Source organism: Podarcis muralis, chromosome 2 (genome assembly GCF_964188315.1).
Source record: "Podarcis muralis chromosome 2, rPodMur119.hap1.1, whole genome shotgun sequence".
Taxonomy (NCBI): domain Eukaryota; kingdom Metazoa; phylum Chordata; class Lepidosauria; order Squamata; family Lacertidae; genus Podarcis; species Podarcis muralis.
The window spans coordinates 34,573,862-34,598,138 of NC_135656.1; the positions used below are offsets into that span (position 1 = coordinate 34,573,862).

The following is a 24,277-nucleotide window of genomic DNA, read 5'->3' on the forward strand; positions in this document are numbered from 1 at the left end:
CACCCCCCAGCACCATTCCCCATAGAAGCCCAATTGCTGCCTATATTCTTCCTGTTTTATATGCCCCCAGCATCTGAAGTGAGGGACACCTATGACAAGGGAAACTGCAGTTTCTCCAAGGCTGCAAAATAGCTGCCTGAAGAAGTTCAGGGCAAAACTTTTGTCTCTCTCTGGAAAAATGACATCCTCCCGATGAGAGAGGTCATTGTGGCCCAGTGTTGCGCCTGAGCTCATTTCATTTCACTGCTGTTTGGGTGGGAGAGTTGGTGGAGCTTTAGAGGAATGAGCAACACCTATTTGCATATGCAAGTCTTCACCCAGCTTGGGCAATATGTATGGAAGTCCACTTGCACATGGTCCCTAGCTGGACCAAGGCAGATGTATCTGAAATATGCACATGCCCTCTTCATAAAGAAGAGGGGCCTTTGTATTCTGCACTTTGGATAAAGACCCTGAAGGATGCCCTGTTCAGGACAGGCACTCCTGCCTGTCCTCTCTTCATATCCAAGCAATGCCTCACCTGTCTGCCTCCTCTGCATTGATTTTCTTTTCTGCCGCTTCAAGCGTGGATGCCAAGGATGAGTTGGTTTGTTCCAGCCTTTGCTGAGCGTGGATCATGTCCGGAGATGCACTCAAAGGCCTCATGGCGAGGGGCACCCCAAAACTCAAGGCGGGTTTGCTGCCCAGCCCCAGTTTCATGGGGTAGGGACCCATCCCTTCTGAAACCATCTCTGTGGCTGCCCAGGGAGCGACGGTGTTGCGGGAGTTCTGCAGGACTTGCTGGTAGATGGTTTTTGGCCCCGAAAACACCAGCTTGGTAGAAGCGATGGATGTGTGCTTGGCCGGGACATCTGAGGGGGGTAAAAAAACTTAGGTTGGGTATTCTGAAACCTGACCCATGCAGTTTAAGGAAACACAGCCTCGCTCCCTCTCCCCAAAGTGCAACCTCCCTGCCGGATCAGAAACAGCAGGCATTCCTGCCATTAACACCTCATGCTATTCTACATTCTCCCAGTAAGTGTAAGCTGGAGTACTTCTACCCTAGCCCTTACTTCTGGATTTGCTATGCTTTATTCATTCTTGTTTCAAAGAGCATCCAGATGACATAATTCCAAAACTGTAGCCTTTCCATGTTTTCTGCAAGCGGGGGTGCAGGGATCAGTGACTTTATTCCTTTGAGTAGCCCTGTATCAGTTCCTTTTCCTGCAGGGAAGGGCTGATTTCCTTTCCCCTCCCCCTCTTGGTAGTGAAACATCTCTACAGTTTTTTAAAGAGCAGAAATCAGTAATTAAAGATGTCCTGTGCAAATAAACGGACACAGAGCAATTCAGAGATAAACTTAAGAGAGAAATGATTCTGTAATCCTCCAGCCGGGGTCAATGAGAAGGGGGGTGGGGCGTGCGTGCTAAACCTTCAAATTACGAACTTTTATTTGAAATATCCAGGCACCTTTTGCTGAATGGAGTAGAGATTATGGAAGGATCTTGGCCACAGGGAAGGACATTGCTAATTAATATTGTGCTACGTAAAATTTTATGTGCAATTTCCATTTCAATTCCACATCAAACTAATTGTAACTAAAAATACATGCTTAAGCATCGCTACCATCACTACACTGTAGGCACTTCCCTATCCCACTGGGGCTAATGGAACCAAGTCACTCCGCCTCTTCAAGTGAGACTAAAGCAGCCTTGAAAATGGTGGGTTACAGCCCTCTCTGCTTCCTCACCCCCTCCCACCATTTCCTCCCAGCCCAGACTTCTCTCCACACCCTCCAGTGCCCTTTCCCCAACCAGAAGCAGCAACGGGGTGCTATCCCAGTTCTCTCCCAGCTGTGATGGCCCTGAAGAGCAGCTGGAACAACACTGTATTGCTACTAGAGTGGTACCTCGGGTTAAGAACTTAATTCGTTCTGGAGGTCTGTTCTTAACCTGAGGTACCACTTTAGCTAATGGGGCCTCCTGCTGCTGCCGTGCAATTTCTGTTCTCATCCTGAGGTAAAGTTCTTAACCCGAGGTACTATTTCTGGGTTAGCAGAGTCTGTAACCTGAAGTGGCTGTAACCCGAGGTACCACTGTAACCCCAAACTCCAAGCCCATTCCCCGCCCTGTGAAAGGATGATGGCATTGCTAGCACATCTGCATTTCCTTCCTTTAAAGGCGGAGAGAGATACCACCATGTAGAAAATCTTTCTGGTTCCAGGAAAGTAAGCCACGGAGGCCAGATTTTGCCCAGCTGCCGCTCTGAACATTGCCTACCTGCCGCATTGGCTGCCGTCCTCAGATGGACTGCCCCTCCGTTCCTCTCGACCTGCAGTGGGATCGGGCTGGTTGGTTTCAGAGAGACAGGCGGCTTCTTGATCCCCCTTTCCAGAGACAGGATGCTCTTCTCTATCTCTGCAATCTGCAGCTCCATGCTGTCGTCGTCAAATGCGTCTCCTGCCGGCTGCGGCTCCGCCGGGTGGAGCGAGGGTCCGCTGATGCTGACCGTCTGAGCCTGGGCGTACTGTGGAGCCGAGGATGATGAGCTGGGCGCAGCCACCCCAAACGCTTTCAGCACGTTCTGGAGGGGCTCTCTCTCCCTGCACCGGGGCCGCCTCTTGACCGTGTCGGACTCTGTGAGGTTGAATTCCAACACTGCGGGGCCCTCTTTCGCTGGGGGCTCTTCTTGCTCTTCCCCATAAGGCTGAGTTGAGGCAGAATCGGACTCTGGCGCAGCAGCGTCTGCCTTGAGCTGCCCAGTGGGCTTCGGCCGCTGCTTGATGGTCAAGTTGCCCTCTTCCGCAAAGGGAATACACTCGCTGGAGCTGTTCTGAGACGAGCAGGGGGACTTGGCGCAGCCGTCTGTCTCCGCTGTTGCCTCTTCCTCCGTGTCGGACCGGGTGTCCTCGTGGCTGTGCTGCAGAGCTTCCGTCATGGCGACCGCGGGTTCGCTAAACGTCCGTCTCTTTCGGGGGACGTTGCCTTCAAAAGCCTGGCTTTGGCCACCGGCGGCTTCCGCGCTGCTGGGGTCTGCTCGGGCTGAATTGTGCAGGCCCGTCTTGCTGGCCGACTCCTGACCGAGACCGGTGGGTTTGGGGGACTTAAGAGGCTTGGCCAGGCTCCCGTCAGCCACAGGCCCATTGAGCACGGCTGCAGCATTTCTCAGAGAGCAGCCCCTGTCACGAGGGCCATCTCCTCCTCCGTCCTGGGAGAGGGAGGGTCCCCTTGGTGTCTCTTGGCCCTGTTCGTACTCTGCACCAACTTGCGCGCTGGAGACCGAGCTGAGGCGCTTGGGAGGCGGGGGCGGGGGGCCCTTCCTCCTGGCGCGGATGGCAAAGGACTGGCTGCGCGAGACCTTGGCGGCTGACGACGGCTGTGTCCGTGGCACCTGGCTGCGCCCCGGCCGCCTGGTCAGGGTAGCGTATGAGCCCACGGAGCTGGCGGGAGGCTCTTCTTCCTCGCCCTCCCCGTCGGACAACGCGTAGCGGTTCAAGCTGTGTGAGCGCTTCTTGTGCTTGAAGCCCTCAGCGTTCTGCTGCTCCGCCCCGGGCTTGGGGGGCACGTGTGGTGGCTCTGTGGGGCCACAGTGGGAATGGAGGTAGGAGAAAGCTTTCTGGGCTGTCGACTGCAGGATGGTCCTCTGGGCAGAGAAGGGAGCAGGGGCCTTGGCCTGCTCAGGCACGGACGGCGAAGGAGGCGGCGGAGGGGACTTCAAGGACACGTGGGGGTACATGAAGACATATGGGGCGGTCCCCTTGCTGGCCGTGTGGGGCGATGCACAAGGGGACGTGGCTGGAAATGTCTCGGGAGGCTCTGTGTGGGGAAGGAAATCCCCCTTCAGAGCGCTTGGTCTCTGGTACTGGTCCATCCCCTCAGGCAGATTTCTCTCCCTCAGAGGGCTTCCCGCACAACCGCTGGAATAGCCGTTGATTCCCTCAGGGCTGCTGAGCTGCGGAACAAATTTCCCATAGTTCTCTGGGTTGGGCCGACTCTGCGGGGCAGTGGAGTTTTCCGTGAGGCGGGGTTGGGTAGAAGAGTGTCCGCCACTGCTGCCACTGCTGCTCTCGCCGCTTCCCAAGCTCTCCTGCGATCGGCTCGAGGTAGTGCTGTGGGACAGCATGTTCTCTTGGGAGTGCCCCGACCCCCTGGACCGCACCCCGATGCTCTCTTGGCTCCGCGACATGCCCTGGGTGCTCTTGATGGTCAGCGTCTCCTGGCAGCTGTTGGACATGGCCGTCTGGAGCTCGTAGCTCAGTTCGCTGTCCTGGAAAGTGGTCATCTTGGGCGTGTGGGGAGAGTGGCACTCCCCGTTCTCGACAGACTCGATGGTAACGATGTCCAAGGCGCCGGGGATCTTGCGCCTGAGGGTGCTGGTGTCAGCCTGGCTCAGGCTCTTGCGGAGGTCGGTCAGCTTCTTGACAGCCAGCATGAGCTTCTTCTGGTGGCCTGCAGGTGGCACAAAAGGAGCAAAAACTAAGCTCAGGGATTGCAGGAGGAAAACGCTTCTACTGGAAGACTCCAAGCACAAGCAAGGGGGAAGCTCAAAATCCTGTCTCATCCTCTCAGGCCAGTGCTTTGGAGGCAGAGCCTTTATCAGTCCAGACATTCACGTATAATGTAGACTAAAAGAAGCAGGCCCTGCCCAGACATAAAACGGGACCAGCAGGAGGCTCAGCCCTATGCCCAGTGTGGTGAAGAAGTTAGGGTGTCAGACTAGGAATAGAGAGACCTGGGTTCAAAACCCTACTTGGCCATGAAGCCCAGCTGCACCTACTTCACAAGGATAAAATTGGGAGTGCAGCTGTTAATATTATTATTATGAAGCTAATGCGTTGTCTCCTAAACTTGCTCCTCTAGCTGTTTTTGGACTACAATTCCCATCATCCCTGACCACTGGTCCTGCTAGCTAGGGATGAGGGCAGTTGTGGTCCCAAAACAGCTGGAGACCCAAGCTTGGGGAAGCCAGCCTAATGATAAAGATATCTGAAAATCTACAACCACAAATGGCCTTGCTGAGGTATTTTTTCAAGAAAGACACTTCCCCATGAAGCATGCCATGTCCCCTTGTGCTTCGAGGGATAACAGGCTCTTATTTGTCACGGACCCCAGTCCCCTCACTTCTGGGGCCTTCCTTTCACCCTGTCCATAAAAGGAACCGGCTGGCAAAAAGGTCACTTTCTACACCTGCATAGTATGATCTCTTTCCTCCACCCTTTGAGGGTTTTCTTGGGCTGAGGGGAGAGTGTATAAGGATGTAAAGTGATCTTTTTGTTACCACAGAATTCTAGACAAGGCAATGAGAGCTCTGAGGGAAGAAGGGGAAAGAGTAAAAGCAGGGTAAGCTGACGGGAAGCGAGTGAGGGAAGGAAGGTAGGAGTGGGCCATGGGAAGAAGACACTTGGCTGCCCCAAGTAGGCCATGGGAGCAGCCGCCTGTTGTGTGCCCCCGATAACTTCTACGTGTGGCTGGTCGGGGATGGAGCCAGCGGGCATATTTTGGCGACACTTATGAACGGGGCTTGTCTTCCCCTCTGCCAAAACAGGCATCCAATTACCCTGGGAATTTGATTCACAGCCAAATACCTCACTAATTATTGCCTCCCAATAAGGGGGCATGGTTCCCCCTCCTCTTTTCTCCCCCTCTTTGTCAGAGCGGCCTTTTGGCAGTGAGCCAGTCTAAACTGGATGGCGAGGCCCTAACATGGGAACAAGTCCTTCCTCGTCAAATCAGGCCATGAAAGAAGGTGGGAAGGGAAACACACAGTGGCGGGGGAAGGGGAGAGTGTCTCCTTTTCAGCGGGGGACCCTGCACCCCGAGGTTTTTGGGGAAGGGTGGGGAGGACTGGACTAAAAGCGACACCCCTGAGACGGACACAGAATGCTTCCCTCATGAAACGGGGGGAAACGGACAGTCCCCTTGCCCCAAGTCAAAACCCAATGCTGTGTTCTGAGCAAGGGGAGGGGAACACTGCTGTCTTTGTGGGAGGAAACATAATAGATGGGTAGCCTCTATTTGAAATAAATAAATCACTGTTTCTAAGGGTGAGCAATCACCTAAGAATGCTAGTCAGCACACATGCGCCTGGGAAACAAACCAACCATGAGCATATTCTGGGTTAAGTACCTTCTTATGTGCAGGTTCAAATGGCCCTTGTTTGTGTGTGAGAGAGTGGTATGTGTGTGATGTTTCTGTATTTCCAGTCAGTGAAGTCAAACTGAGAGGGATCTGCTTTCCGCCACCTCACCTGGCTGGGAGAGGTTGGTGCACGCTGCACAGCTGCCCATTAACAGTGGGAAGGATTCCCCTTAAGAGTAGGAAATGTCCAACAGCACCAAGCCAGTGCATGGCCAAACCACGGTTTCCCATGTTCCAGGAACAAGGGCAGGGTTTGAAGAAAGGGCAAGCGCCTTTTCATTCCACATTTCACTATGGTAAATTTGGTCTACAGCTCTCACCAGCCCCAGTAAAAAACATCTGGAAGGTGCCTGCTTTGTGAAGGCTCCCTCAAACAGTTTCCCCCAAACTTGGGTCTCTGGCTGTTTTTTGGACTACAACTCCCATCATCCCTAGCAAGCAGGACTAGTGGGCCAGGGATGGTGGGAACTGTAGTCCATAAACAGCTGGAGACCCAAGTCTGGGAAACCGTGCTCTATAGGGACATCTTATGGTTAGCCAAACACCACCAGCAGGATTATTCATGGGTGCCGCCAGCAAGTTTAAAGAGCCACCATAAATAGAGCATCTTTGGATAGCTGAGCTTTTCTCTGCTGCACTGAGATGCAAGGGAGGCCACTGTATGGAGCTCCTTTCATGTTTATGTAGTGCAGGACTGAAACAAGCAGCCAGGAGTTCCCCAGTGGCCCTGTTGATTTCCCCTCTTGTCCCCTCACCGAGCTTGTTGATGCCAATCTCCTGCAAGTCCTCCCAAGTCAGATCTGTCACAATGCTGATGGAGTCATAGCCGTTGCTCACCAGCTTCTTGTGGTACTGGGGTAGTCCAAGGGCACTCAGCCACTCCATTAGGTCATCCTAAAAGACAGCACAACCACGATGAGCTCTTACAGCAAATCCCACGCTGCTTTCCGCAGAAAGTTGCCCGAGCAAGTCTTTGGGAGCTTTATCAGTAAGGAGCATCCCACAGGCAGAAAGACACAGTTTCTAAATGCCATCAGCTCCACACATAGGCTTACAGCTGCCACCTAAAATATCTAGTGCTTATAAATGATGTCACAAGGATGAAATCTAGTAGTGGGGGAACGCTGTGTATGACACCCTGTGCTCCTTGGAGAAGGGGTAGGATAACATAAATGACACAATTATTATCATTATCATCATCAATACTTAAAGTGTCCCTGACAGAGAAGACTCAGAACCAGTGTTTGAAACTCCCATTGTTCTAGGCACATTTTGCGACAAGGAATTTCATTAACGCAAGCTGTTTCTGAGCTCTGGGTGCAGTACTGCGCCTAGGATTTCGGATTAAAACTGCAGAGTGGGAGGAAAGGAGGACCTTTTTCTGCCTCCCCACTTCCAGCTACTCCCTGGAGACTGGAGAAGAGACCCTCTTAAGAATATTAGGGGGTGGGTGGGCAGGAGAAGGACTAGACCGTGTGAAAAATGAACATAATTTTTTAGCTGCGCTTCATTCATTTTCAGCTTTGTATTCTTGTTACAAAAAAAGTGCACCTAGACATTCTGTTGTTGAGCCCATAAGCTAGGTATAAGGTGCCATTTAGCTCCTGGCTTTCGTATCTCAGTTTCTAACACCCTTGTGACATTGCAAAGTTGCTCCTTGTGAAATTCAGAATGGACAAGGAAAGCCCGGGCAGTGACAATGGCTTAGATTCTAATTAAGGTTCTGCTGGTGGGAGTGCCTAATAGGCAGAGTTCGCCTCATGGGATGCTCCCACCAGCCGAATGGGGGGCATTTTTTGGTCCATTTCCTTTTCCCACTGCAGCCCCTTTGTCCCTTGACAATTTGCTTTGGGGACCTTCTTGAGCAGCATTAGAGGCAGTGTCATAATAATAACAATAAAATTTTAGTGTAGGGAGAAAGGGGAGACTGGCTGCAGAAACCCAGCCAGAGAGGCGGAGTATAATAATAATAATAATGATAATAATAATAATAATAATAATGATAATAATAATAATAATAGGTGAAAATGCCACTTCTGTTGCATTCCAGTTCTCTCCACAAACAGAAGAAACTCCTTCATTCACTGAATACTAGTTAGCACCCAAACCTTTGTTGAGGAGGGGAATAAATAGTAAATTATTACGCAGCATATTATTATTTTAAAATGTGCTCCGCAACCACCCTCTGTAGAAGGTCACTGTTAGCTCCATTTCACAGACAGAGGTAGGGAAACGAAGACTTGGCCAATGCAACGTAAGAGGTTTGTGGCAGAGATGGTGCTTGAGTTCAGTCATGAAGAGTACGTTTTGCAGCCACGAGGTGGTTAGCTTAAGAACCCCATAACCCTCTGAGTAAACCTGCCCCTTTGCCCAGGTCTTCAGGGCTTTGGGTTGCACCCTGATTCTGATTGACTGGCAGGGATGTAGCTGACAGGGATGTGGTCGATACTCACAGGGATGTAATTTGGGAGCCATTCAGCAATGCTAAGCTGCCCAATCTCGGCGGATATTTTCTTCCTGTGGCCTGGCTTGGTCACCCCAATGGCTGTGAGGTCCTGGAACGAAGAGTGGCACAGGTGCCTTCATTAATATCTAACAAGCAGGCATGTGTACTATGTGGTCTAGCACAGGATGCTTGATAAATCGTGTGCAGCGCACGTTCTGCAATGGCACTCCTGGGAAGGTCTCACAAAACACCAGGCGGTTGCGGTGCAGATGGGTGATGGCAGGGTAACCAAAATGCCTTCCTCCCTCCCTTTTGCTCAGCCCTTTCTGCTTCCCCATGCCTTACCTCCGGGGTCATGCGGCTGATGGTGGGCACATCGTAGCCCGCGTTCAGGAAGTTGGCTGTGTAGCCCTCCAGCTGGAATTCACTCAGCCAATTGTAAATGGCTTCAGCATCCTGCGGAGGGGAGACAGAGAAGTCCCTTGTGTGGCAGTGGTGTGGACTGGGAAGGGCCAATGCACTCCTGCAATCACTTCACCATGGAGATCCGTGATGGAGCACTTGCACTAGTGCATCCTGAATGCGTCACATGCCCCCATGTCACCACAACTGTTGGATAAATGCAAACGAATCTCCCTGAGATTTATGTTCTTTAATTGGGACCTGAGATTTGAAAGCTGGGAAACCCTCTGAAAAAATGGGGAAGAAACCCATCCCCTGAATTTTCCCAGGTTTTTTTCCTGAGCCTTCATATCTCTGTTTAGGACCAACTCATCAATCCTGAACTTGCTGGCTCCACAGCGATCTCCTCTTCAACCCACTGTGCTTTTCAGCTTTCCCCCAATCCAATGCATATATTGTGGTAACCCCACATGGGACAGCATTCTACAGAGTCTTTGTGAGCACTGAAATAATAATGGAAAAAATAACACCACTTAATATTCAAATACTATAATTCTATGGTGTCAAAAGTGTTTCAGCCAGATAATACAGATTTCCTTGAGAATGGATAACTACCCGCCCCCCCCCTCCACACACACAAAAGCAAGAAAAATAATCCATAATTCATGCTTATAACAGTTTGGCAAGCCCAGCCAACAGCTTAAGTTTCCAGCTCATATCCGACTTCCTGCCTTCTGGATCTGCCGCGCTTACCCAGAACTCCTCCTCTTTTCCTTTTTTTGGTCCCATATTTTGCCACATTTTGTCCATAACCACTTCCCTGCCCATGGCTCTTTCAGCAGGATCTTGTGTGATCCAGAGCATCAAACAAATGCACGGTTTTACCATTAACTGATTCAAGCAGGACTGCTTTGCTCAACAAGCTGAACTCAGCCCTTGAGTCACGTATTGTGACCAGCCAGAAGCTGACAACTCCCAGAACTTTCTAACTGGGACCTCTTTGTTCCTTATGGAGGGAAAGGTTTTTCTATATATATAAAAAAATAAAAATCTAAGTACCAAGCTTAAGGTGTTCTCTTGATAAAATTAACAGACATGGACAAATTCTTGCCCCCAAAGTCATTCTAAACGAGTTGTCCAAATAAAAATAAGACATATACAGGGGCTACAGTACAGCATAAGTGGGGCATGCTGTAACCCACTGAGTTATTTTAATGGAAAGTGTGTCTAACTCTAGGATGGACTGGGGCAAGGTTGTTTTACACTGATGCCATTCAAATTTGTTTCCTTTTACAGGGAGTAGCCTGATGCTAGGACCCATAGGTGTATATATAAAACATTAGTTAGATTGATTACAGTACCTTCCCTTCCAGGAGCTGCTCTGGCCGTAGATATTGGTGGGAGAAGATCCTGTCGTTGGTGTTACAGTTGGAGAGGTTCTGGTGCCCCAGCGTCCCTGAAAGGAGCCAGAGCACGGTCACAGGAGCCTCAGACAGAATCAACGCAGGGCAAAATAACCCAGGGAAGCCTGTTCCTAGATACACAACACTTGCTTATTTCAGTGGGGCTCGTGTGGGTGCTGCAAAGCACCCTCATCAAAATGAATGAATGTATGAAGGCAGCGGCGGCACTTGTGAACAGAGAGGAGCGTGGGGAAATGTTCAGTAGCGGCCTGAACCTTATAAAGATCAGAGTCTGCACACGGGGAAAGCCATATAAGTGCTTGCATTGTGGGAAGTGCTTCTTCCAGACCACCTCCCTCCTGAGGCATAGGATCAGCCACATAGGAGAGAAACCGCACCAATGTTCTGACTGCCCGAGAAGCTTAGTCCGGGTTTTTTTTGGTGGGGTGGGTTGTTGCTGTTGGTTTTTTGTATCATTATTTTAGATTCCGTTGTGATTTCGAGGAAATTGTTGAGTTTGGTTTTGTACTTTTTAATCATTCGTTTATTGTTTATGACTACATTTGTTATGTTCCAGTTATGTGTTTTTTCATGTTGTAAGCCGCCTTGAGCACGGTTTGAACTGTGGAAAGGCAGTATACAAATAAAATTATGTACAGTCGTACCTTGGTTCTCAAACGCAATCCGTTCCAGAAGTCCATTTGACTCCTGAAACAGTTCAAAAACTAAGGTGTGGCTTCCGATTGGCTGCAGGAGCTTCCTGCACTCAAGCGGAAGCCGTGTCAGACATTCAGCTTCTGAACAACGTTCAAAAAGTGGAACACTTACTTCCGGGTTTTTGGCATTTGGGAGCCAAAACATCCGAGTACCAAGGCATTCGAGAACCAAGGTACAGTGGTACCTCAGGTTAAGTACTTAATTCGTTCCGGAGGTCTGTTCTTAACCTGAAACTGTTCTTAACCTGAAGCACCACTTTAGCTAATGGGGCCTCCTGCTGCCTCCGCGCCACCGGAGCACGATTTCTGTTCTCATCCTGAAGCAAAGTTCTTAACCCGAGGTACTATTTCTGGGTTAGCGGAGTCTGTAACCTGAAGCGTATGTAACCCGAGGTACAACTGTATGTATGTATATTCACAGTTAAACCACAGGTTAATCTAGACTATTTTAATTTTAGTATAATTTCTATCCCATACCATCTAAAGGACTCAACAGTAAAATGGAATATCTTACTTCATATGTGAACTATACAGAAGCCAAACATCAGCCGCTACCTACTTAATGCTGCTGTTGGCTGTCAACTCAAACAGGAAGGTTGGGAAGGTTTCCCCAGAGATATTTGGGAAGAGCATTGCACAACTGAAGGGCAGTCACCAAGAACGCACCTCTCAGCACTCCCTTGCTTATTGACCCTGTCAGGCAGACAGCAAACCCCCTACAGATGTTCACCATTTTTAAAGTCCCTCTGCTTTCTATTTACTGAGTTTGCAATGTCAGTTTCAATCTCCCACCAGCCCTTTCGTCTCTCCTCTTACCTATCACGGAATTCGTCTGGCCATTGTGAGAATGCTGAAGATCCTCACCAGTCGGTGAAAGTGGCTGCATGAAAAAAGAAAAGGAGCCAAGACTCAGGTCAGAAATAAGACTGTACCAGAGAACCATGAAATGGGGGAACATTGTGACTTTTCTCTTCATGCTCAGCTTTTTTCATGCAGGGATTGTTTGCAGTTGACCAACTGAATGTGCCAAGGGTTAAGTGATGCTCCTCTATACTTAGCTGAACATCATTGTCAAGATCTGGGTGAAGAAAGCGGAGAAGTAGCAGGGAGGCAGAACAGTCCTTTGGGAGAGGGGATGAGCACTCGCTCTGCACACAGAAGTGCCTTGAGTCAATTCCCAGCATCTTCAAATAGGGCTGGGAATGTCCTCTGTATGAAACCCTGGAGAAAGGCTGCCAGTCAGAGTCAACAATACTGAGATAGATGGACCAATGATCTGTCTGGGTAGAAGGCAGCTTCCCATGGATAGTGCAGCAGAGCTCTCTGCACCATAACTCCCCAAAGACTGCAAAGTTCCTTTTCTACCCTCAATTATACAGAAATAGAATGTTTTTCCTTTGAATAGTAAAGGTAGAGGTAAAGGGACCCCTGACTGTTAGGTCCAGTCGTGGCCGACTCTGGGGTTGTGGCGCTCATCTCGGTTTATTGGCCGAGGGAGCCGGCGTACAGCTTCCGGGTCATGTGGCCAGCATGACTAAGTTCTGGTGAACCAGAGCAGCGCACGGAAATGTTGTTTACCTTCCCGCCGGAATAGTACCTATTTATCTACTTGCACTTTGATGTGCTTTCGAACTGCTAGGTGGGCGGGAGCAGGGACCAAGCAACGGGAGCTCACGCCGTTGCGGGGATTCGAGCCACCAACCTTCTGATCGGCAAGTACTAGGCTCTGTGGTTTAACCCACAGCGCCACCAGCGTCCCTTGTCTTTGAATACACCTGGACAAATCCCCGAGATGTCCAATTTCTGATTTAGGGGAATTGTACTTCCACCAGCACAGAATCTGAAGAGATATAGTACTAATTTTCTTTCAAGTTGCTGTAATAAAGGGGGCATGTGCTTGTAGCTCAACAAGCAAAAAATAAGAAATTAATGAGTTGCTGATCTCTTTTCCCTTGAGGAGAAAAAAAATCAGCAAGCAGGGTGGCAGGGAGAGTATTTAACTCGAAAAACAAGATTAAGTGCATCCCTTGCACCCAACACAGCTCTGATAAAATACACAGCCCACTGTGGCTTAGAGAAGTCTGAAACAAGACTACATTACAATAAAAAAGTGGGAGGCTATTCCCACAGCTCATCACTTTTTGTTCTAAAGAGAATGTTAGATTTAATTGCCTGCTTCCTTACACCTTTGTCGTTGACTGTATGAACACCCTCAGTCTATGGGCAACTAACCCATGTTAAATGAACTTGGGGATGTGACCCAGGAACAGGAGATAACAAAAACTGTGAAGACTGGGGCGTGGCAGCAGTAGGGTGAACTGCAGGTTTCATGCCTTGGTGCAGAGAAATCTGTGCCCCTTTTACCTTGACATTCTCAATGAGGAGTCCAGTGATCTGCCCATTGGTGCCCTCAGTACTCTGACCGCTGCCAGCGCTCCGGATGCTGCCAATGCTGCCCTCGCTGCCCACACTGTTCCTGTCACCTGCTGCTTGGGAAGAGAGGATAGATTTTGGCATGGGGGTAGTAAGGAGGGAGAAGAGCCCAGTTGGCCCTCAAGCATTAAGCAGGCAGGCAAAGGTAGGACTAGCACCCCATCACAGATTGCTCTGTGGGCTTTGCCACAGAGCACCCAAGCAGGCTTCCCTGGCTGCCAAGACAGGTCACTCGGTATCCGGTTGAGGCATTTCAGTCACGGCATGACTTTTTATTTCCTGTAGCAACATCCAGCTGTTGTGATCCTTTCTCCCACTCCCCGCCACCCAATTTCGATGGGTGAGGTTGGGAAGCAACTTTTTAAAGAAGCATCTAGCAGCAGCGGTCCCTCTCATACAAGACTGACTGGGGGCGGGGGAGGGAAATGTGACCTGGGAGGACACAGCTAGCAGGCAGGTTTGCATGCAATGATGGGATGTATTGTTTGTGCAGCACGGAAGGTACCTCAACGGCAGATGTGCACATGAGCATGGAAAGAAGGCGTGATCGGTGGCAGGGATGTGCACACTGATGGGTTTATGCTTTGGGGGAGACTGGACGCTTGCAGCTGGTAGGCCTCAATGAGCTAAAATGTGAACTTAAGGTGTATGCAAAAGCAAGGCTTTACCTGGATGAACACATGCCCTTTAGGCAGGGTTTATCAGCGACAGGTGAGAACAGCCCACTGGCCCTGGAAAAATGGTGGATAGCTACTGGGGAGGGGGGGCAGTGGTGGGAAGGGGCAGGAGTGAGCATACATTAAGGAAGGTGGACCCTGTGACAGAGACAAAGATGTGTAGCAGAGCCAGTTATAAATCACTGAGAATTTTGCAGGAGGGAGCTGGGGTAAAGCAGTGCCACATGAAATTTCCAGAAGGGGGATATTTCTCTATTTCTCTCCCCACCCCGCCCCCCCAATCAGGTATCTGTGTGAGCGTATGTGTGTGACGAGAGAGAAAATGATTTCGAAAGATATTTACTTGGGTTACAAATGTGTGAGGAAGAGGGTCTGGTTACACCTCCACCCCCAGCTGAAATCATATCCCTTTTCACCTGCTACTTCTCTCCATTCCTTCTCCCCAGCCCAGAGTTGTCCTCACTCATTCCCAGGCAGTGTAAATGGAGGACACGCTTGCCCAGCCCAGCAATGGTCCTGACCTGGGCTGTCAGGAGTTGGGGCTGTCCTGGTCAGGACAGGTAGGCAGAGGGGTGCCTGCGGCGAAACAGGTGGAGGCTGCGGCCCACTGGGAGGGGTGGCAGTGGTAACCTGCTGGCCCTTGGCAAAGCTCTGGCACGGGGGCAAGGGCGCCATGCGGGGAAGAGTCAGGCCTGCATGTAGAGAACAAAACACGCGGGTCAGGAATGCGTGTGTGTTTGTGTAGGCAAGGAGAGCAACTGTGTGGTCCCAGAAGCACTGCACAGCACTGGGGGCTATGGGGAAGGCTGCTGTAACTTAGCTGCTCATGGAGCATGTGTGTTCACATAGGGGCGATGCTGCTGCTGCATTTTAAAAACATACAGAGGGACAGAATATCAGATGCTCATTCGTTGGCCAGACTTTTTCCTATAAAAGAGTCTCTCAGCAGTCTAGGATGAACATTGGCAACGGAGTCAGAGGAGCAAGTGCAGAACTTTGTCCTTCCTTCCCTGGTTTCTTCTTCTAGCCTACATAATAGGATTCCCAAAGTGCTCTACCCGGTTCTTTAGTTTCACCAGTTCATAGTGTCTACGGCTGGAGAAAGTCAAGAGAGCTCAAGGTGGTTTCAAAGAGTTACTGCAGCTTACGATGTGAATGGTCATCTCATCACACTTCCGCCTCTGGCAAACAAGCGTTGTGTGGCTTTTCACCGTTTCGAAAACCTGCAAAACCTGTTTGACCAGAAGGCGGCAGTGGGAGAAAAGAAATGTGTGTCCATGCGTGTCGTTTCTGTACGCACGCCGTGAGAAAAATAAATACGCCACCTGAACCAAGCATCTCTTTAAACAACTTTCAAGTCCCTTAAAAACTACCTCCAGCCTCCAACCTCAGGTGGCCTGCAGTAATTATACACCTGCAAGGAAAACTGAACATCTGCAGCATCCATCCATGAGCTGAGGATACTTATTTGTATCCAATCAGAAATCACATGGCTGGCCCCCAATTTAGCTGCATCCACAATTCAGTCAGTTTTGAGGAACGAGGGTCTACATTTGTCCCTGGTTAAGGTGGGATCTGAACACCTTCTAGAAAGGTAGGTGTGAAAGTATTCACACCTTTAACTCCCAGGACTACAGCTTCCTATAACCATACAGACACTGCTTTGCTAGGCTTCCACAGGCCACCTGCATATTAATAGTCATAACAGTTTATGTAGTTTAATACATTTTAAATGTACTTTAACTCCCATTCTTCCCTTGCTGAGAAAGGAGCAGGAGCGATGGGATTCCCCCTATTCCTTTTAAAGAGGTTCCTGCTCTCTCTGTTGCAAGAGGTCCTCCATGTTATCCTTTTCAGAAAGCACGGCAGAAGGGAGCCCCTTTGGATATTCTTATATTCACGATCTTCCTCCTGCTGAAAAAGTGGGGAGCTTCCTCTCGTGCAAAAAGTGTGTTTGAACAGTACTGGGGTGGTGGTGTGAAACTATCGTGCCCTGAATAATCGCGTCTCTGGTGCTGTTTGACTTGGTCCGTGTGAAGGCAAGCGTTGGCAGAGAGGTCACTGTCATTGAGTTGCTAGGGTAGGAAGTGACGGCGATGATAGGAGTTATTTTTGCAGGCAGGGAGAAGACAGTGAATGAATGGGGTTTACTGGGAAATGAAATCACAGGTTTTCCTACTCCCTTTGCAGCACCCCCCCCATCACATCTTTGGCCTCCTCCAGAGTTCCCAGTTGTGTTCGTGGACCAACCTGTCCGCTTGCTGATGACTTCGACAATGGATGGAGGGAAGTAACCAACTCTGTCAGTGCCTTTCTGAGAGTCATGGATATGACCCTTCCAGCGTCCGTCTGCATGCTGCTCCAGAACCTGGTGGGAGAAGAGTTCTCATGATCAGTGGGACTTGGTGGATACAGGATGGCAGAATCAGGAGGTCGAAAGGGACCACGGGATCATGATATCTAAGCTCACCACAAAAGCAGGGTTTTGTAAAGCTGGTGTGCAGCACAGTGGCTTAGCGACTGAGTTATGATGGAGGAAGGCCCCTGTTCATATTTCAAGCCTTAGGGAATTCATTCTCTTCTTACCCAACCCCCCCCCCCCCATCTGCAAGATGAAACTATAAATACAAGGCCTACATATTATAGGGTCACTGCATGCGATGAAGCGCTTTGAACATTCTAAAGGGGAATATAAATGCAAAGAATGATTATGATTGGACCAAACTTGTCTATTCAACAATTCAGTGCTTGTGCTTTGCTCCTGCAGAACTCTGGCATGCACACAGCTCTGTCAATATGTTATACCTCCCCTATCCACTGTAATTTCTATTAATTCGTGAATCTTCTCTGTTTTGCCTGCATCCTCCTTTAACTCTCTTGACCATACACAAAATCTGATTACAATAGCACTTCTACTGCCTCCTATATGGTAGAGATGATTCTTCTGTTTATACAAGCTAGGACTAGGGATGGAAGAATCTGTCACTTTTGATTTCTCGAAGTTTCTCAGTTTTCCAAACTCAGGTTCGGTTCACCACATTAATGTACCAGTCTGCCTTGTTTTTTGTTCATTTTTTTAAAAAGCACTCATTAAAATTAATAAATTTTTAAGAGCTCATTATCCCCAATAGATATATTTTTGCAAGCAATGTCCTCCAATATAATGGATTTTGTATGTTAGTTTCACCTATATACACATTTTTGATGATATCTTCCTCTGATATGTGCATTTTCATGCACCTTTATTTGAAGAATTGCACCGTGAAATTCAGAGAAATGCGAATTTCAAAGCATAGCTGTCTCTCAGTTAACACACTGGTTTGGGGAAGTGCAAATTTAGTAGGTCTGCATTAAAATCATAAAGTAAAGGTAAAGGGACCCCTGACCATTAGGTCCAGTCGTGACCGACTCTGGGGTTGCGGTGCTCATCTCGCTTTATTGGCTGAGGGAGCCGGTGTACAGCTTCCGGGTCATGTGGCTAGCATGACTAAAACGCTTCTGGCGAACCAGAGCAGCGCATGGAAACGCCGTTTACCTTCCCGCCGTATCTACTTGCACTTTGACGTGCTTTCGAACTGCTAGGTTGGCAGGAGCAGGGACCGAGCAACGGGAGCTCACCCCGTCGTGGGGATTCGAACCGCCGACCTTCTGATCGGCAAGTTCTAGGCTCTGTGGTTTGACCCACAGCGCCACCCACGTCCCTTATTAAAATCATAAGTGGGCCCAATTTCTTCCTCAAACTCTAGTAAGCCTAACAATTTTTCAAATAGGTCACCACAGTCCTAGCTGAGGTCCATGCATGGGATCACAGAACAGATGCAGAGTGCTGCCTCTTGGAGTGTTTCAGGAGCTTCTATGGCTTCCGCCAATCTCTTACCGTGATAATATCTCCGGCACGGACATTGAGAGCAGTTGGGTCATGGAGGTTCCAAAAATCCTTCAAAGCTCGGACCTTCAGGATTCCTGATGCCTCTGAAGACAAAGGGTAGTGGGAAGTGAGAAGGAGGGGGACAGAGGGGGAAAGACATGGGCAGGAAAATTAGCAAAAAAAGGGAGAAGAGGACGTCGTTACTTGCTGTGCGCTTCATTCTTCCTTTGCCCCACAGCCTGCACATCTTGGTATGTTGCAACCAGCCTCCCCTGTAGCTTTGCAATGTGGGCTCCTTCACGTTATAATTCAGTGAAAGCCAGGAGGCTGAAAACCCCCAAGTACCAACCCTGCCCCTCCCCAAGAGATTTCAGTGCTGACCCCCACATGCCCTTCACCAGTTTGCACCATCCTAGGGGTTTATTAAGATGGATGCCATCTGCTTCCTCCCCGCATTAGGGCCTAATGGGGATACTTCTCGGCCTGCTCACCTCGTAGTAGTTGCTTGATGTCCTTGCTGGCGTGTGAAGTGGTGAACTGGTTCACAATGTCCAGAGCTGTCTGGTTGTAGGTGTTGCGGATGTTGACATCGATGCCACCCTACCCACAGAGACAAAGTTAGCGGTGGGCTTGGAAACAGGGGGACAACTTCCTTGAGGGAACTTTTTTTAAAAAAAATCTAGGCTGGTTTCAGCATTTGAGTACTGGTATTTGGCTGAGCTAGTGCTGGTGCTAGTGAGATATTCACAAAACAAAAGAATTGCCGTGAAAATCCCTGAAATGAGAAGTAATTGACTATAGAGTTAAATTAAATAACAAAAAATGAAAAAGTTTAAGGAAAAATTAACCTAGAATTAAACAAGAGCAGTTTGTTTGATATCTTATAATGTTCTCTTAAATAAGGCTATGTTTAAAACTTGCCATTGAGGTTTTCATACCTTTTTTGTAAACTCAGGGAAGCGTTTCAGCCCTGCTCTTGAATTTGTTTGGTATCACTTAAAATCATTTAAGGTTTATAATTTCTTTATTTCCTTCTGAGGAAATTGATTAGTTCAGTGAAATGAGTTTTGTAGCCGGCATCTCGTTAACTCTTTGTTTAATTCTAGGTTAATTTTTCCTTAAAGTTTTTGATTTTTGTTACTTATTTTACCTCTATAGTCGATTACTTCTCGTTTCAGGGATTTTCACGGCAATTCTTTTGTTTTGTGTAATTTCTTGGTTCCGTGACTGTCTTTTTTTCACTGGTGAGATATTCACGGCAGCCTGCTAATAATATCACAGTCCTTGGGAGCAAAAGCAGGCAGACCCAGAGACTGCCTCCCCACTGTCTGAGAAAAGGTTAAGCTCGCAGAACAAAGTAGACTAGGCCAGTTATAGAGGGTCGTGCCACACAACATGCAAGGCCTCAGATTCAAAACACAGGGAGGCCTTGGGTTTGCCTCACACTCTCAGCCTCAGCTTCCCATAAGGCAGTCATTACCCCCCTTCGCAGAGAAGGCTAAATAAGTGCATTAAAAGTGCAAAGGAAACAATAAACAAACCGATCAACCCCTGTATCTGTTTCGTAACACTGTTTGCAGTCGCTTCCAGGGATGGGTGGTTCCAGAGTCACTCTGGCTAGCCTCAACACAAATGCTAGCATCGACTCTGGCTGGCCACATATTCAGCAGCCATGGATTATAGGTGCAGACAATTGCATGCGTGTTGGGCTACTCCATACGGGGAGGAATCATACAGTACTTCTTCACATGGCTACCAAACACTCAGTTGGTGTGCACATCCAAGTGGTGTTTGTGTGTGAGAGAGAGGCTAGCAGCTCCCTCTTGTGTACTTTCAGCACAGGACAGGTGGGTTGTATGACCACACTTCTTGTCGGACTAGAACTGAACCAGAGATTGGAGTTTCTCCTCAGTGCTATATATCACACCAAGCTGCAGGCCGCATTCTTTTCCTGCCTCGAGTGACAGAGCTACCACGCTTTTCTGCACAGCGTTTCCTCTCAGAACTGACCCACAGATAGCCCAGTGTCTCCTCTGTGGGCTCTCACACCCTCTCCTCTTCTTTGTTCCCTATTTTTGCCTCGGCTCCAAGGCCTGTGGCCTCTCCAAGGGCAAAAGCCTTTTGGTCACCAGGCAACCATTCCCCGGCCTTGACTACGGCTTTACTTTTAGTCTCACTTGCAGCAGCAGGCGCACCACCTCGGTCTTCCCATACAACGCTGCTTCATGCAAGGCAGTCCCCGTCTTCGTCTGTTTGTTGATCTCGATTCCAGCTTTCAGAAGTTGCCTGTGAGGGGAAGGAATATATAAGCAATGAGTGCCAGCAAGTCAAAAGATGTGACTGATTGCTCCAGAATGAATACCCAAGTCTTGATCCTTACTGTGTGCCATTGGAGAGGGTGGTGTGTGTGTGAGAGAGAGAGAGAGAGAAGGATGGCTGGCAGGTGGAGGAGATGATCAGGGGAGCTATCTGTGTTGCAAGAAGGATTAAATGGCAGAAGGACACTGTGGGTGTATTTACCCTGTAGTTTAGTCTAACGTGCTAATTTAAGACATAACCCTACTGCTGTAGGGATTTCACATGATCTGTGGTAATTTGGTGAACAGTAAGTTCAAATGCTTTTGTAGACCGAACATTTAATAGCTGGTTGGCTGCAAATTATGGCTGGTGAGAGAATGCTTGAGTGTCAGGCTTGGATGTTTAGGATTGCTAAGGATGTGGAGTCTATTGTATTTTTATGTTTGATTTCTGTCTGTAATGTTCTTATGTTTACAATAACATCTAATTTTCCTGTTAACCATTTGATCTTCATCTATAATGTTTTGCTTTGGTATTTTGTAATGCTTAGGTTACAACTTAGGTTGTAAACAGCTTTGAGATTCTTTTTTAAAAACAAAAACAAAAACAAACAAACAAACAAACAAACAAACAAACAAACAAACAAACAAACAATAAAGCAGTATAGAAATAATTGGGGGGGGGATAGTACTGAGCTAGATGGAGTGATGGTCTGACTATGTTTGGTCCTCTAGGAATGAATTTCCATTGTAAGCACAGTATTCTCTGTATTTCTTTAATTCAGGGATAGAAAACCTGCAGTCCTCCAGATGCTGTTGGACTACAACTCCCAGCATCCCTGACCATTGGCCATTACTGGCTGGGGCTGATGGGAGTTGGAGTTCAACAGCATTTAGAGGGCAACAGGATTTAGGAAGGCTCTGTAGCTTCAAATTCTGATGCCCCATGCGGCACATAAGGGGTACATGCAGGAATGGAACAAATGAAGGATTTGCAAAATAGGGTGCTGCATGAGAATATAAAAGTAAGAATAAACAACACACCCAAACTGCACTGTAAGGCATGAAATAGATACGACATTCAAATCAGAAGCTGAAATCTCAGGAAGGTTAAGCTGGGCAGCTAACAGATGGAAATATCTGAGAGTGGTGTGGCGCATGCTGGCACCTTGGGGAACTTGAGCTGGTACATGTGGGCTGAGTGAGGCAATTGGCTTCTCCCTGCACAGGAAGTGCCCAAAGGACTTACCTGATTATCTCTTTATGCCCGTTCTTGGCTGCCAAGTGAAGAGGAGTGGTGTAGTTAGGGTCACTTGTGTCTTTGGATTGTCCCTCGAGCAGAGCCACACACATGTGGCTGTTCAAAAGCAGCTGGGCCACCTAAAGTAAACAAAAGAATGGAGTGACAGAAGGAAGCGAGGGACCCAAAATGATATCAGACGACTGACAGGTGAGTGGTCTCACCCACCTGTCGACGTTGGCCTGCAAGGTTACAAGAAGACAGTGACCAAGCACGACTGAAATCCCCATGGATCAGCTGATCTGCTTTCTGCAGGTTCAGATGCACCTGAAGAGATCTTGTATATCCAAACTAAGCAGAATTGTCACACACAACCCAGGCGTTAGCCGATGTGTGGGGAATTCAATCCTGCTGTGTAAGGAGCTGCTGATCCAGCTGTGGGCCAAATGGGAAGGTCCTGTGGGCCAAATTTCATCCGTAGCTGGAAATTCTGCATCCACACCAAGTGCTTTGAAGGAGCCACTTCTCCTTTTCCACCACGGCGGACAAGAAAGTGGGTGGGGTTGTGGGCAATGGATGGATGACACCTGCTGCATCTTCGCGTTGCTTCAGAGCTCTCAAAGAGGCAGAAGTCCTGTGCCTCTTGGCACAGAGTTGGCCTTGCTATCACTATTGCCTCAACCATCTCTTTTGCAGGCAGAAAGGGTACAAATGCAGAGCCCAGGGCTGCAGACTGGAAAAGGCCGCTACAGTGGGAAATAGTTTTAACCTTAGGGAGCTTTGGGTTTGAGCTGGCCTTGCCCACAGGGAACACCTACACAAACAAAGTGGAACTTGTACTAGAGGCCTGCTATTCTTTGTTATGGTGACTCGAGATTTATCACCCTATTTATAGCCCATTTGTTATAAAAATGGACACTGAAGCCACCCCCTGCCTTGGGATGAGAATAGAATAATGCCATTCCATTGCCTCCCTTTGGTGCACGTCCCTTGCGCTAATACCCACCCACCCCTCCTGTCTTCACATACATTTGCTGCCCTGCCCTTTAGGTTAGGGGGAAGTCCCCCCACCCCCAGGAATTCTGAGCAGCCTCTCTGCACCTGTCTTGAATAGTGGAGACAGGAATCCACCGCTAGCTCTGCCAGGTTGGAATCCCAGGCCTTCTGGCCCAGCTGGCCTTGCTTTTGCCTCTGCAGTCTGGAGGGATTAGCAAGGCTCAGGGCCTGTCTGGCTTCTGGTGGGAGTGGTGGAGAACAACCTGAGTATGAATGCAGTGGGAATGGAGGCTCCTGGGTGCTGCGTTATGTCCCAGTGCCATGGCGAGGCCTTACACAGCAGGTATCCCTCCACAACCCCTGGGCCTACTCACAACTGCCTGCAGCAGCGTGATTACCAAGAAAGCCATTCTTTGGCATGGGGCACAGGAAGACCTTTGGAGATGTATGAAGACTCTATAGCAGCAGGAATGGGGAATCTGACTGTCTCCATTGGACGGAGGAGAGAGAGGAGATATGGATTTTGTTGAGATTACATCAGCCCACCCCGCCTGAAGCTGGAAATAAGAACAGTGAAAGGGATAGGGTGGACCACAGTGTATGCCATCTTGACAGCTTCTGAGACTTTCAGACAGAGAAGAAGAGATATGGATTATATTTATAAATGATTTATTAATGAGCTGGTTGTATGTAATATTGAGGATTAAATTTGGTGAAATGTGAAGGGTGGGTGGCGCCAGGAGATTGGCAGTGTTAGGGGGAGGGAATGTATATTATATATTTATACACACACACAAATTCTAGGGGTTTCTTTTTCACCCTCTGCATGCAGCACCGGTGAAGCTGAGTTATTACTGGGGCCAGATGTCATACAGCAATGTTCAAGGCCATGTTAGGGAGGAATGCATGCATGTTGTCTGGGAGGAAGCAGAATCTGTTTCTCTCAGGCAAAGTGTTACTCAAGAGGTATCAGAAGGAAATGTTTCAAAATTGATGAATGACTATTATAAAAGATTATTTACTCTACTCGACGATTATGAGGACAGGTTATAACAATGTATAAAAGCCATAGCAGAAACTGGTAACTGTACAGGTGATGTGTGGGGAGAAGGGATGAATGTATTTTGAAGGGACAGCTGGAAAAGTTATTATATTGGGAGCAGCAAAGGAGGGAGGAAAATAGAGGGGACATCGGGGGTGGGAAGTCAGCTTTTAAATTTGTACTGGAATTTGTAGTGATTTGGTGACAATTTGTTAAAAATTGTGGAAAATCAATAAAAATAATTTGGGGGTGGGGAAGGTATGGGGAATCTGAGGCCCTCCCATTGTTGATGGGCTTCAGTTCCTGTCAGCCTCAGCCAATGTGACCGACAGTGAGGGAATGATGTCAGTTGCCGCCATCTTGAGTTATGATATTGTTCCACCCTAATAGCTGGGATGTTCCTTCGCAGCTGGCTTACAAAAGTTCTGCAGGACAGGATGGAACAAAATAGTTATACTCTTCCTACATTACTGCCAGCAGCTGTGGAAACTCCTGCTGTGCCAGAGCGCATTATCATTTCCATCATCCTCATCCTCATATTTGTTAGTCCCTTTATCTTGCAACCGAAGGCAACCCAAAGTGGCTTACAACCAAATAATGTTGTCCGTGGTAATCATGTCATTGCAGGTAATTACTACTAC

General features: G+C 48.6%; 1 protein-coding gene across 6 annotated transcripts in view; it reads right to left on the reverse strand.

The window, feature by feature from the left end:
- CASKIN2 (CASK interacting protein 2) overlaps window positions 1-24,277 on the reverse strand; it is a 102,111-nt gene that overhangs the window by 3,165 nt on the left and 74,669 nt on the right. For 2 of the 6 annotated variants that reach the window (XM_077924193.1, XM_077924189.1), the window contains 14 exons: window positions 21,608-21,738; window positions 20,227-20,347; window positions 18,553-18,661; window positions 18,071-18,165; window positions 16,444-16,561; window positions 14,715-14,885; window positions 13,448-13,569; window positions 11,900-11,963; window positions 10,326-10,420; window positions 8,908-9,018; window positions 8,570-8,671; window positions 6,872-7,010; window positions 2,259-4,427; window positions 521-851 (listed from right to left, as the gene is read on the reverse strand). In XM_077924193.1, coding sequence (XP_077780319.1) covers window positions 521-851; window positions 2,259-4,427; window positions 6,872-7,010; window positions 8,570-8,671; window positions 8,908-9,018; window positions 10,326-10,420; window positions 11,900-11,963; window positions 13,448-13,569; window positions 14,715-14,885; window positions 16,444-16,561; window positions 18,071-18,165; window positions 18,553-18,661; window positions 20,227-20,347; window positions 21,608-21,738 — 3,878 coding nt within the window. The remainder of the gene's footprint in view (window positions 1-520; window positions 852-2,258; window positions 4,428-6,871; window positions 7,011-8,569; window positions 8,672-8,907; window positions 9,019-10,325; window positions 10,421-11,899; window positions 11,964-13,447; window positions 13,570-14,714; window positions 14,886-16,443; window positions 16,562-18,070; window positions 18,166-18,552; window positions 18,662-20,226; window positions 20,348-21,607; window positions 21,739-24,277) is intronic. The other 4 variants (XM_077924190.1, XM_077924192.1, XM_077924191.1 and 1 more) reach the window with 4 other exon arrangements.